This window comes from Varanus komodoensis, unplaced genomic scaffold (genome assembly GCF_004798865.1).
Source record: "Varanus komodoensis strain SLA01 unplaced genomic scaffold, ASM479886v1 scaffold34_1, whole genome shotgun sequence".
Classification (NCBI taxonomy): domain Eukaryota; kingdom Metazoa; phylum Chordata; class Lepidosauria; order Squamata; family Varanidae; genus Varanus; species Varanus komodoensis.
In genome coordinates, this window is record NW_025335854.1 from 6,332,715 (window position 1) to 6,344,797 (window position 12,083).

Below are 12,083 nucleotides of genomic sequence, written 5' to 3' on the forward strand. Positions count from 1 at the left end.
GCACCTCCATCCTGCTAGGAAACATCTTCCTCACATCTTTTCAGAGCTCGGTAATTCACCTCTTTGATTCCTTTATCTTATATGTCCATCGGACAGGTTTGAAGTTAAGCATGCAAGATGGTGAGCATTCTCGCTTCAACCCAGAGCAGACTTCAGTGCTTATCCTAAAACTGAGCTCCTGCAAGAGAGGGGAAGGCACGCCAAGAAGGCAACATGGCCAAAGCGAGTAGAACCTCCACCAGAGGGATCTGGCTAGCCAAAGTCCCAGCCTCGATGCTGGTTGACGCCAAAGGACGCCCTTCTTCTGCATCCCTAACGGCTTCCCCAGATGTTCTTGTGAGATGCTGTTGGATGGAGGGGAAGCTATCAAAACGAACTCTGCATAAAACTAGAGTAGGGGCTGAGAAAACAGACCCCCCAAAGGTGCCGAATCCTTGCAGGCTGTGATTTAACAACTTTAGTACAAGCATACGTCAACACAGTAAAAATAAAAATCTTGAACCCAAATATAGAAGATTGTTTTTAGAGCAATGTTGCTTTAGCTGTACACTTCCATTTAGTCATGGTAACTACCCACTCCTTTCTGCACTGTTTAACCATTCAGGTCCAAAAAGAAAAAAAAAGAAAAGAAAACCTTTGCTTGAGACTTGAGGAGCGATATTAATGCCGGCGACGCAGAAATGCCAGAGATCCTTTTTCATCAGGTAAAGGTCCCCTGATCCCACACACCGTGGGTGGTGAACGCTTCCTGTGGGAAATTCAGGCTTTGACTGGTGGCAATACTGCTGCCCCCACACCCCCCCCCCAGGCTCCACCTGGCTTCAGTCGGCAGCAGGATATGACCAGAGTCCAGAGTGACATGCCAACCTCTGGAGTGCCCAGTTCTGGGCGACCAAGTTGCCTGCCCAATGAAGCCATCGTGACCCAACATCCCACCATGGAAGGTACTCAAAGAGGCAGCAGAGAACCCATCCACCATCCGCCTCTGCCATCTTCTTTCCTCGCCTTCTGCTTTTCGCCTCTCCCTCTGGCCCATGAGGATCCAGGAGCCCCAGGCGGCACAGCTCGGCTTGTCTGAAGCAGGGAGGGCAACTCCAATGCAGTTTGAAATACAAGCAGAAGCTGGTTTTCCTTCTACCAGGGGTTTACCCTCATGGTGCCAACTGAGGATCGGCTCGAATGCCCTCCCTTCATTTCTGGCCATTTCCCAGGGGGAAGCACCGACTTGAAGGCCAAGCACCTTCACGGGCAGCCCTGGCAGCATGATGCCACGCACTCAGCCAGCCAGCGTTGACGGCAGGATGCTTCCTGCCAAAGCGGCGACAAGCAGTGGAGGGGGAACACAGTCCCCATCCCACCAAGACCATGGGCAGGTAATGAAAAGCGACCAAGGTAACCCTTCCCCCGTGGAGGGTGGAGGCCAATCTGATGGATGAGGCAGGAATGGGGCCAAGGTGCCACAAAAGGCAGCATCCAGGGCACACGAGAAACACAGCCAATGGGCAGAGAGCAGTCTTTGGATCCCCAACGCTTAGTCACCCATTTCACAGAAGAGAAAACCGAAGCACAATGCATGCAAAGGGGCAGCAGAGACATGCAATCACTCACAAAAGCGATCCTTTGCACCCACTTTCTCCTCTTCCAGCAACACCTCCCATTCCAAAGAGAATCAAGTCTCTCCAAGATGAGCAGTGGGACGGGAGAACACACACAACCAGAAAGACCAGATCCACGTGGAAAAGCAGCCGCGGGAAGCCAGGGACAAGTTCTGAAAGCACCCGGCCGTCTTTGCTTGGGAATATCTATCAGAAGGCACCCAGAGCTGGTCTGCTCAGAAGCAGCTCAGTGCAGCATTCCCGTTTATGCATCTTTCACGAGAAGTAAGGGCTGCATTGCTCCAGAGGAAGCGTGGCATCCCTGTGGAATGGCCTGGCAGTTATGGACTGATCGGCCGATGGCTGAGCCCCCTTCGTCCCTACAGCCACGAGGCCGATGAAGGCAGAAAGAACGACCCGTCTAGTCTTGCTCTCTGGCTCACAAAGTATTCTTGTGTATTCTAGGCTTTTGGCAGGATGAGCGAGGTGTTCCCTTGGGGGCAAAAACAATTGTGAACCCATGAGACCTATCACCTTGTCCTTTGTTCTTGCTACCCAAAACAGGAAGCAATGAAGAATAAACAGTGCTTTTGCTAGGCCTTTTACATTGCACCCGGTGGAGGGTGGCCAAGGTCTGTGAGAAGAACAGTGGGAACCAAACTAAGGCAGGGCAGGTTCGGTGGGGTTCTGATTCTTTGCGCCCCACAGCAAACTGCCCCTGAGCTCTCAGGGCTCCTCTTTTAGCAAAAACACGCATTTAAAGCATAAGGCCCAGCCATTCAGTCACAGCTTTTGCGCCAAGACTCAGGGCGCTCTCTTGGCGCTCTCCCAGGTCCTGAAGTGCTGGGCCTTTACCGGCACCTGTTCGCCAGCACCCGCTGCTTGCTTCACCCTCCCAAATGCCTCCAGCACCAGGGCAGCCCCGTCTCCAGGCTGTGCTCAGCAGCCGACGGACTGGAGAGGGCCACACAACGTGGGCAGGCAGAAACTCACGGCGTTTGTAGCAAGCCTCAAATGTCATAGTAACATGCCAGTACGTTTAAGGCAAGAAATCCGCTTCCTTTCCCCATGTTTTGGTTATTGGCCGGGACTCTGCCCCTAAGTGCCTCCATGCCCAACCCTAGGAGGGCTGGCTGAAGGGGCAGGATATGCTTGGAGGTGGCCCCTACACTATGAGATACTTTCTCCTCCAAATACTTTCAGGAGACCCACTGGGTTTTGGTTTCAGAACATCACTCTGTGTCGCTCCCCTTATTCTGAGTGCTTGGCTGTACTCCTGTTAGGCATTATATTGTGGATTCCACAGATTTTATTAAAATTCATTGATATTATCATTTATAGCTGTACCTTCTGCTAACCTTTAATTTCTAATTCATTTGATTATTTATTTTGATTGAATGTGATTGTCTTCTATCATTTTTTCTGTCCTACAACTTTTTAAAAAAAGAGATATAAAACACTAAATAAATAAAGGAAATGAATGAACGAACAAATGAATGAACGAACAAATGAACAAAGGAGTTCATTGTTCAAAATTTATTTTAGTTCCAGCCCGAAACTGAATCCAGCACATAATTTCTGCCTCTTGGGAGAGGGCTGCAACTCGCCGTCTCTCACACACAGACAAAACACTCATAATTATTCTCTACAGTAGCCTTGCTAAGGTGCTGAGGGCTGCTGGGTGTAGCTATTTGCAGTAGCGCAGGCAGCAGGAACCAAGGAAAAGGCGTCCTTTGTTGCCCGGCAGAAAGGGGAAGGTGCTGGCCAGCACACACTGCCGCGCGGCTCCCACCCGCCATATCCGAACCTCACTGGGCGCAAGCCCCTTCCTCACCTCACCCATGGGTGCCCACAAGCACAGCTGCAGAACTCAGTTCCTCCCAGAGCTGTGCTGTGTCCTTAGAATGGACTTATTCCGCTTCAGGAAGTGCAGTTCGTGGCGGAAAGAGGAGGAGATGGAGGGAGATGGAAGCTGGGGGACGCTGAGAACCTAACTTTGGATGACCACCAGCTCTGCTTGTCCTCAGAAGACTCGCACCGGCAACAGTCTAGTCTCGGTTACGAACTTCCATGCTTTGCTTCCATGCTTTTCCCGCTTGGCCAATGTTATCGGCTGCAACTCTGCAAATTGTACCACGTGGCCCAGTGAAAGACAACGACAGCACGGACTTGCGGAACAAACACAGACGCTCCAGCGATCCTTGCTTAACCATTGCTGCTGCAGCAACAATCCCGGAAAAATACGAGATAACCCCGCAACAGAAGCCAGGAGCTGTGTGCGACTGGAGCCAGGCAGTTGTTATTTTAACCAGAGTCGGTGTGGCAACATTTTCCAGCAATTGGGCCACTGACAGGGGAGCAGGATGCCTTGAAAGACCTCAGTACCAGCATGGAGGAAGACAAGCACTTAGAAGGAGCTCTATGGACCTGATGGCCCAGCAGCCTAAATCTGGAGACAAGAGGCGAAGCAGCACCACCAGGCCCAAATCCATCTGAGCAAACAACCGGAGTTCCCCAGGCAGCCTTCCATCGACTTTCCAGGCTCTGCATGTACCTTGTGGAAGCAGTGCTGACTGATCTCAGTCCTGCTTGCCGAGGTTGTCTGCAGGCCCACAAAGCAACCCCAGCATGCTGAAGAACTGCTGTGCTCCCAGCTGGAATGTGTCCTTTTTGGGAGCTGCAGCTCACCCAGGCAAGGCAGGGCTCATAGGTCTGCAGCTGTACATAAAGCTCACGCCAGTGCCGGCAGTCTGCTCAAAGCTTTCTGCCAGCCGTCTTCCTTCTTGCTTGTTCTTGTGATCTTTACCACAATCACTGCACTAGAGATCTCTGTTGCCTCAGCCTGAAACCTATCCTGGATAACTGTGGCCTGTCACCGGCAGAGTTTTGTCCTGCCTCACAGATCTCCCATGGCAAAAAAAAAAAAAAAAAAAATTCCAAAAAGTATGCACAAGAGATCCATATTTAATTAGTGCCTATGTTGCCTCTGGTACAACAGGTTCATAGGTTTTTGAAATCCCCAAAACCTGCAAAATGCTGCTTAGCAGAACTGAAAGCAATGATCCCTTCCCCGTTCCGTCTGTTCCTAGCCTAAAATAGCACAACCCCTTAGTCTGGGGGGGGAAATTACTGTCTTTTCCTAGGACTGCTTGTCACACAATGGCGGTGAAAGGATCTGATTGTACGCATTACACCTGCTCTGAAAGTATATGTGCAAAAGTTACGAGCATGCAAAAGAAAACAGAAATGCCGCCTGCCCACGCACACACACAAACTGACATCCCAAAAGAAAATAAATAAATTATTCCAATGGCAAAAGTTTTCCCACTTAGCCATCTGGAAGTGCTTCTTAGTCATCAGAGGCAACCAGGCAAACGGATCTGAGCAACTCTGCCTGTGCTGACAAAAGTGCTACAGCACCAAAAATCATGGGGTTAAAGTAAGGGAAATTGTTTGTTTATTAGATTTATATCCACCTTTTTCTTTTTTAAAGATCTGAGTTGCTGCTGCATCAGCTGGCTTGTTTAAATAATGCCTGAGGATGTAAATACCAAAATCCCACGATTCATACACATGGTGCACTTTAAAAGAAGAGCACTGAAAGAACTCAATGCGCTCTTGCATAACACAAGAGCAAGCTGTTGAGGTGGGTACACCGTGGACCAGGTGGAAACCCTGCAGCAAAAGCAAACCAAAAGCAGCAAAAGGAAGGTAAGCTGAATGTCTAAATTAGCATCCGTCAGTGGCATCCCGCCGGTCTGAATCTGCTTGGTTCCATCCAAGGCCCATGCTGGCACTTTCTAGACAAGCAAGTTTGGTGCCCCCCCCCCCCCCCGCTTCCCACCAGGGCATCACATCCTGCCCCCAGAGTCTTACTCACGTTGTATAGCACTGTCGTCCACCCTTCCATGGTGATGCACTGGAAGACGGTCAGCACGGCAAAGAGGATGTTGTCAAACTGCGTGATCCCGTCGTTGGGACCGATCCAGTCTCTGCACTCGTATCCCGCAGGGCATCCTTGCACCCCACAAGGGTGAGGAGGGTCCAGCTCTTGCAATTCACCTGCACGGATTAAGCCAGATGGGACAGAGATGAACAAAAGGCACCGTGGACTTCTGCCGTGAAAGGCACAGGAGAGCAGAGGGTTCTTAGGCCTTCGGGTTTCAGCGGCATCCAAGTGAAGCTGGTGATCCACGGAGAGGGCGTGAAAAGCAGGCATCCGAAGGCAGGTGGGATCGCCAAGCAACTGTTGCCCCCTTGCGGCAGTGCGGAGCCGCCTCTTCCTGTCTGAATGGCCGGAACTCACCTCTCCAGCCTCCATCCACTGTGGGGGCGGCTCCTCACCTTCCTCCAAAGCCGGGGGGAGGCAGAGCGAGGGCGAGGAGCTGTGCGGCTCTTTGCTCGCTCCTCATGAGCACAAAGGCCCGGCAGGCATGGAGAGCGGGTTGCGGGTGCAGCTGCTGCTAGTCGCCACCACCCCTGGGCTGCCCATTATGGCGGCAAGGAGCAACGGGGACTGCAAACAGCACCAGCTGCGCCACTGGCACCTCCAGTCTTCCTTGACAGCAGTTGCTGATCAGAAGCGAGGGAGCAGGTGAGTGGAACCAGCTGCCTGGAGAGATGATGGGCTCTCCTACACTGGAGACATTCCCCGAGTGGGAGGGTGTGACTTGGTGTCCTGCAACAGCAGCAGGTTGGACTCGATGGCCTTCTTGGCCCCTTCCAACTCTTCTATTCTATGATTCTAAACTATGGTTGTTACCTTTCCTCCGTCCACCACCTCTCCTGGATGGCATGAGGGGAAGGCACCCCCAGTTGGGGATGTGTGTGAGTCCCACTGCAGGGCATGATGCCAAGGGCACCCAAGCTACGGGGGGTTCTTTGTTGAGAAGATCAAGGAAGGCCGCGTTGTCCTTCATTGCCTTGCAACCACATGTCTCAGGGTGTGGTCCCGGTGCCCATGCAGCTACGAGGAGGTCCACCAGATCCGGCCAGTTCTTTATATGAGCTGCCTCTATGTCCCACAACCTGACCAAGTGGCCCCTGAAAAAGGGGTTCCTTGGCAGAAGGCCACTAGTTCCACTCGCCCTGAAAGAAGATGTCTGATCACACTTTCCCATACTAACCTTTCCAAGGAAGAATCAAACTGCTCGTATCAACCTACATTATTGAATGCAGGATTTCATATTTGGTGTCCCCAGTTTTGTCAGTTTTGCTTCTAGGGAAAGCTCTGCTTTGATGGGATCCAGAACCCACTTGGTTTTGCTTTCAGTTTTTGTATTCACAATGCTCTCCTCCACCATCATGTTTCAAGAACATCAGCCGCCTTCCTGCCAGCTTTCTCCACTGTCCAGCTTGCACACCGATATACAGTGACTGAGGATACAACAGTGTGGATGGCCTTGGCCTTGGTCTCCAGTGAAACATCCCCACACCTGAAGATCAGTTCTACTTCCTTCCTTGCCGCCCTTCCAAGTCTCCAAGTTCAGGAAGCCGTTGGCACTGCTCCTCCTCTAACAATCCAGACAACTGCAGTTCATTTATTCCTCCCCAGCACTAAGCGAAAGCTACTAAGAGCTGAACTGACATCCACCCTTTTAGCCCCACCCTTATGTAGAGATTTTGTAGTACGAGGGCACCATCCAATGAATATTTAGGCAGAAAAAAAAGCCTCCAACTCCCAGCAGAATTGCAGCAGAGAGCTGTTGGCTGTCTGGAACATCCTGGAAGTTGTAGGTCTTTTTCTGCCTATGCATCACACCTTAGGTGATTTAGACTTCTGAGCCTGCAAAGTGAAAACAGTGGTTCCCCTAATTACCCCTGCCATATAAACACAAACTTTACAACCACAAATACCATCTGGTAGTGGTAGATTTTCAATGACTCTGGTTTTCTCTGTGCAGCTCTGCTGGAACACTGCTTCAAGAATGCAGGATCTTTCCCTTTCTAAAAAGCCCCATTGTAAAACGATTCGGTTAATGTTGATGCCCAAAGGATCAGTACTGCCATGAAAACATCCGCCCACATTCCAGGAATAAAAACAGCAGCTCCCAAAGAAACAAAGCAAAACTGTCTCCTGGTACCTCCTTTCCTGGCTAGGTTTAATGAGCCTCCAAAGTGCGGGGTGAGAGAGAGAGAGAGAGAATGAGAGAGAGAGCGCGCGTGCGCGCGCGAGTGACTTAGGGTCAAGTCTGCAAAATGTAAGGGCATTTCCATGGGAATTTAAATTTGCTATTTAAAAGTACCAGGAGTTGTCCTGGGGTGTTTTCCTTTGGGACAGCAAGAGCTGGGAGGGGTAGGGGTAGTTTTAGGACACTCTTGGACAGAGATGGCTTTTTGCAACCTGTACATGGGCAAGATAGCTGTGCATCCTTCTTTACAACGGATAGGGCACCTTTGGAAGGGCTCGCAGAAGATAACCGTGTACATTAAAGCTGTCCAGTCCAAGTCCATTTTAAGAATAAGCTGAAGACACTTGGACAGCAGAGTGAGCGAGCGAGCAAGCAAGCAACCATAAAATGGGTTCCTGATCACAGTCCACCCAATAATGGTGACAATTGTATTTTATGACGTCCTCTCTTCCTTTTTATCCATGCAGATCCCACAGAGTTGCAAACTGCAGGGAAAGGGGGAACCTCCTTGTGCTCTTTTTATTTATTCATTTATTTTCAATTTATATCCTGCCTTATTCCTACAAAGGGCTCAAGGCAGCTTACATCATTCTCCTCCTCCATCTTACCCCTACAACAACAACCCTGTGAGGTAGGTTGGGCTGAGAGTCTGTGACTGGCCCAAAGTCACCCAGTTGGCTCCATGGCCGAGCGGGGACTCGAACCCAGATCACCTGAGTCCCAGTCCCCACTCTTAACCACGACACCACACTGGCTCTCAGTGCTCTTTATTTATTTTTAGGTGCTCTTTATTGGCAGAACGGCGTCTGCCATTAGCTTGACGGCTTCCCATGGCTTGGGCTGAGTTCTCACAATGGTGGCGAGGCCGTGTCAGGGCTGTGGACTGCAGGCTGGGGTCACAGGATTAAGCGCTTCTCATATAAACAAAATCACTCGATCACGAAACAATCAGGATATGGAGAAGAGTCTGAGCCTAGCCTCCTCGCTGGAGGAAATACTCTCTGGAGGGATTTTTCTAATATGTGGGTACATTCAATGTGTAATTACATGCAAGCAGTCAAAGCAGCACAGAATCATCACCTAGTGGCCAACTAGACCTAACATTCAAGGCTGGCTTTACCAAGCCTGGTCTTACTTGAGAGCCAGTGTGGTGCAGCGGTTAAAATTGCAGGCGTGCGACTCAGGAGACTGGGGCTCGAGTCCCCTCTCAGCCTTAGATTTCAAGCCAGGCACTCAATCTCAGCCTAGCCTACCTCACAGGGTTGTTGTGAGAACTAGGTAAGCTGCCTTGGGCTCCGTGCAAGAGCAAAACGGCAGAATAGACGTAGAGTTGCTGCTGTTGTTGTTTACCCCATCAGTGCCATCCAACAGGATATTACCCATAGTGTTTGCCGTGGGAAATCCAGGATCTACAAGGAAGGAAGGATGGAAACACAGAGCAGTCCTCACCCGAATTGTTCACATAGCAGGCCCGGTGCAGCTTTCCACTGTAGAACTCCAGGCCGATGATGGCGAACATCAAGATGGCAAAGAAAAGCAGCAGGCCGATCTGGAGGAGAGGCACCATCGCCTTCATGATGGACTTCAGCACAATCTGTAAACCTTGGGGGAAAGGAGGAGAAAGGGGAAAGGGCCAGTTACAAAGCGGTGCCGTTATGGGGTCCAGCCAGCCCAGCATCCCCCTGCTGCAGGAGAAGCACCTGGGTGAGGAGGAGGAGGAGGAGGGGAAGCATTCCTTGCAGGCAGAAGCCAGTCAAGCTGGCTACCAGAATGCTTTAGCCTGGGGAGACAAGGCAGGCGAGACCGGGTGATCATTCCCAAGGCAAAGGATTGTCTAGCCACCTGGGCAGTCCCAGAGCATCTTATGAGGTCCAGGAGACAATGTGCCACAGGGACCAAATGCATCTGCAGGACAGAGAGATGCTTGCATGGGAAACAGTTCCGATGGCTTTACAACCCTCAGCTTGTGGGCCAAAAAAAGTTTTCCAAGGAGTTCAAGGGGAGGGTAAGAGTTCACAGAGAAGCCCTTGGAAGACCCAGCGCCTGGATGCAGGGTAAATGCCTGCCTCGTGAAAGTTCCCTGATGGAGAGGGCTGCAAAAAGGGGAGGCTTTGAAATGCATGTTTTGGAAGGCTAAGCCCCACACTCTGAGCTTGCTAGAACCAGAACCCTTCAGAGTTCGCTCCCACCACACTGCTGCCCCACTGTGGCATTACTAAGGGCATCGGGAACCCTGGGAACTACATTTCCCAAGGCGCCCGGTGGCCTGAATGCTGCCCCACGTGTTCCAGCAAGGGGCTGGTGACACGCACTTCACTATGCAGAAGCAGGAGGTGCAGATGGCTGACTCAGCCACGGTTTATGCGCTGGATCCTGAGAAAATTTTGGCCAGGCTCCCCAGCCTCGGCCACTGGTCCTTCTGGAGACAAGAGGGAGCAGCCATCTAACCCGATACGCCTGCCCACGATGGGGCTGGCTTGCCTTTCAGTGCCTCCCCACTTCGCTTCTCACAGTCCACCAGGGCTGACAGCAGTGCCCCGGCCACCCCTCAGACATGTCCTGCTTCCCCGGATGTTTGATCAGGACATCAGGCCTGGGTGGGAAAGCAGTTCTCACTGCTCGGCAGGGCAACGCACACCGCTGGCTGACACAGTAGCACCACTCTGAGGCGGAGCCATCCGTTGGGGTACCAAGTCCCCACTTCACCTCCTTGGCTTCTCCGACAGCTTTCGTTTCCTTCCCCAACATCTGCAGGACCAGGGGCCACGTGGAGATTCTGCTATTCGTGCCATTCCCACCTCCATCCTATTTCACACCGGAGCCACCAGGTGCAGCCACCGTCCATCTTCTGGCCCCCAGGTGCCTTTCTCCCCCTCCTGTGCCCCATTCCAGCAGGCCCCCAAGGGCTGGCAGGTTTGGAGCCACCCCCTGTTTAACCATGAAGGACCCCTGAAGAGTGAACCCCAAAGGGTTTGGGCATCTCCTGCAGCAAAGCCCTTTCCTGAGCACGGCACAGGATGTGCGGCAAACGCCGGCACTGCTCTTCCAGGAAGGAGGCGGAGAGGGACAGAGGGAGCGCCGAATGCTTACTAGGAATGCCTGAGACGAGTTTCAGGGGTCGGAGCACTCGGACTGCCCGCAGCGTCCGCAGGTCCACATGGGTGTTGAAATGAGTCCCTGCCGTCGCAAGAATGCTGGAGACAAAGAGGAGAAAGGGAAGGTTACTAAACATAGACCGTGGGCAAGGCGGAGAGGTTTGCCTCCCCCCCTGCGGGAGGGGGCGTTGCACACCCCCAGGCACCTGACAGCCGGAATTGGTGCACCTTATCCTCCACTGTGAGTCAACAGCCATTTCTCAGTCTAAACTTAGCACCCGCATGCCGAACAGCAATTAAAATACGCACGCCGGCTCCGGGGCTCTCATTTTCCAGCTCAATCTGGCACTTGCATCAATATCAGAAGTCACTCAGCCTCGACCAGACACCCAGGGCCTCTGTGCAAGAGCCTCGGGGCTCGAATGGCGAGCCCTGGGTGCGGGAATTGGGACCAGGCCTGTCTGTGGAGCTCTCTTCTAGCCAAGGAAGCAGGCGTGCGAAACGCCGGCAGCAAAGAGAGGCCACTGGTTGGCAAGGCCCAGTCCGAATAAGAGAAGCCCGGCTTGTTGGTTGTCCTGCTGGCCCAGAGCATTCACAAAGCTCTCCTGCAGCCCCATGTTTCAAACACCTCAATTTTCTTCCAGTCAGCTTTCTTCAGTGTCCAGCGTTCACACCTTCTCATAGCGATTTCATAACTCTTACTCTCATCGATGTTCTTGTTGAAATGCTAATTTCCTTTTTGTAAGCACATTTTTTTGAAAACTCAATGAAGGTTTAAGTTTTTTAAAAATGATGAAGTTTGTGCATCTTTACTGATCCCCAGCCAGTATTCTGTAACCCTGATGTACATACCTAAGAACTAACAAAAGTGGAGAGAAGCAAATTAACAGGAAGGCAGGCAAGGAACTAGAAGCCGCCGAGAACAACAGATGGAGGAGATTTCAGGTGAGTGTAATAGTTCGTGAAGAGGTCTCCTTAAATACAGAGGAATCTACCAGCCATGCAAACACTGAAGTGGAGGGTGCAGGCATTGAAAGAATGGGAATATTGTTTTCTGAACTGCAGGCAAAGAAGAAGTCTTGCATTCCTATTCAAGAGCTCAATTTTTTAAAAAATGTGAGCGTGTTTCTGTGTTCCAGGATGTGCAGGATGCCTAAGTTACCATTTTGTACTAGACGCTAAAATATGGTTTGGATCCCGGCAGTCTGGAGATCGCAGCCAAAGGGGGGCTTCAGCATTTCTACCCTCTGGAACCATCTCTG

The 12,083-nt window shown here is 51.5% G+C and overlaps 1 protein-coding gene across 1 annotated transcript in view; it reads right to left on the minus strand.

The window, feature by feature from the left end:
• CACNA1E (calcium voltage-gated channel subunit alpha1 E) overlaps window positions 1–12,083 on the minus strand; it is a 228,082-nt gene that overhangs the window by 145,617 nt on the left and 70,382 nt on the right. Inside the window, 3 exon segments of the mRNA XM_044439166.1 lie at window positions 5,476–5,657; window positions 9,176–9,328; window positions 10,817–10,920. Of these exon segments, the coding sequence (XP_044295101.1) occupies window positions 5,476–5,657; window positions 9,176–9,328; window positions 10,817–10,920 (439 nt within the window).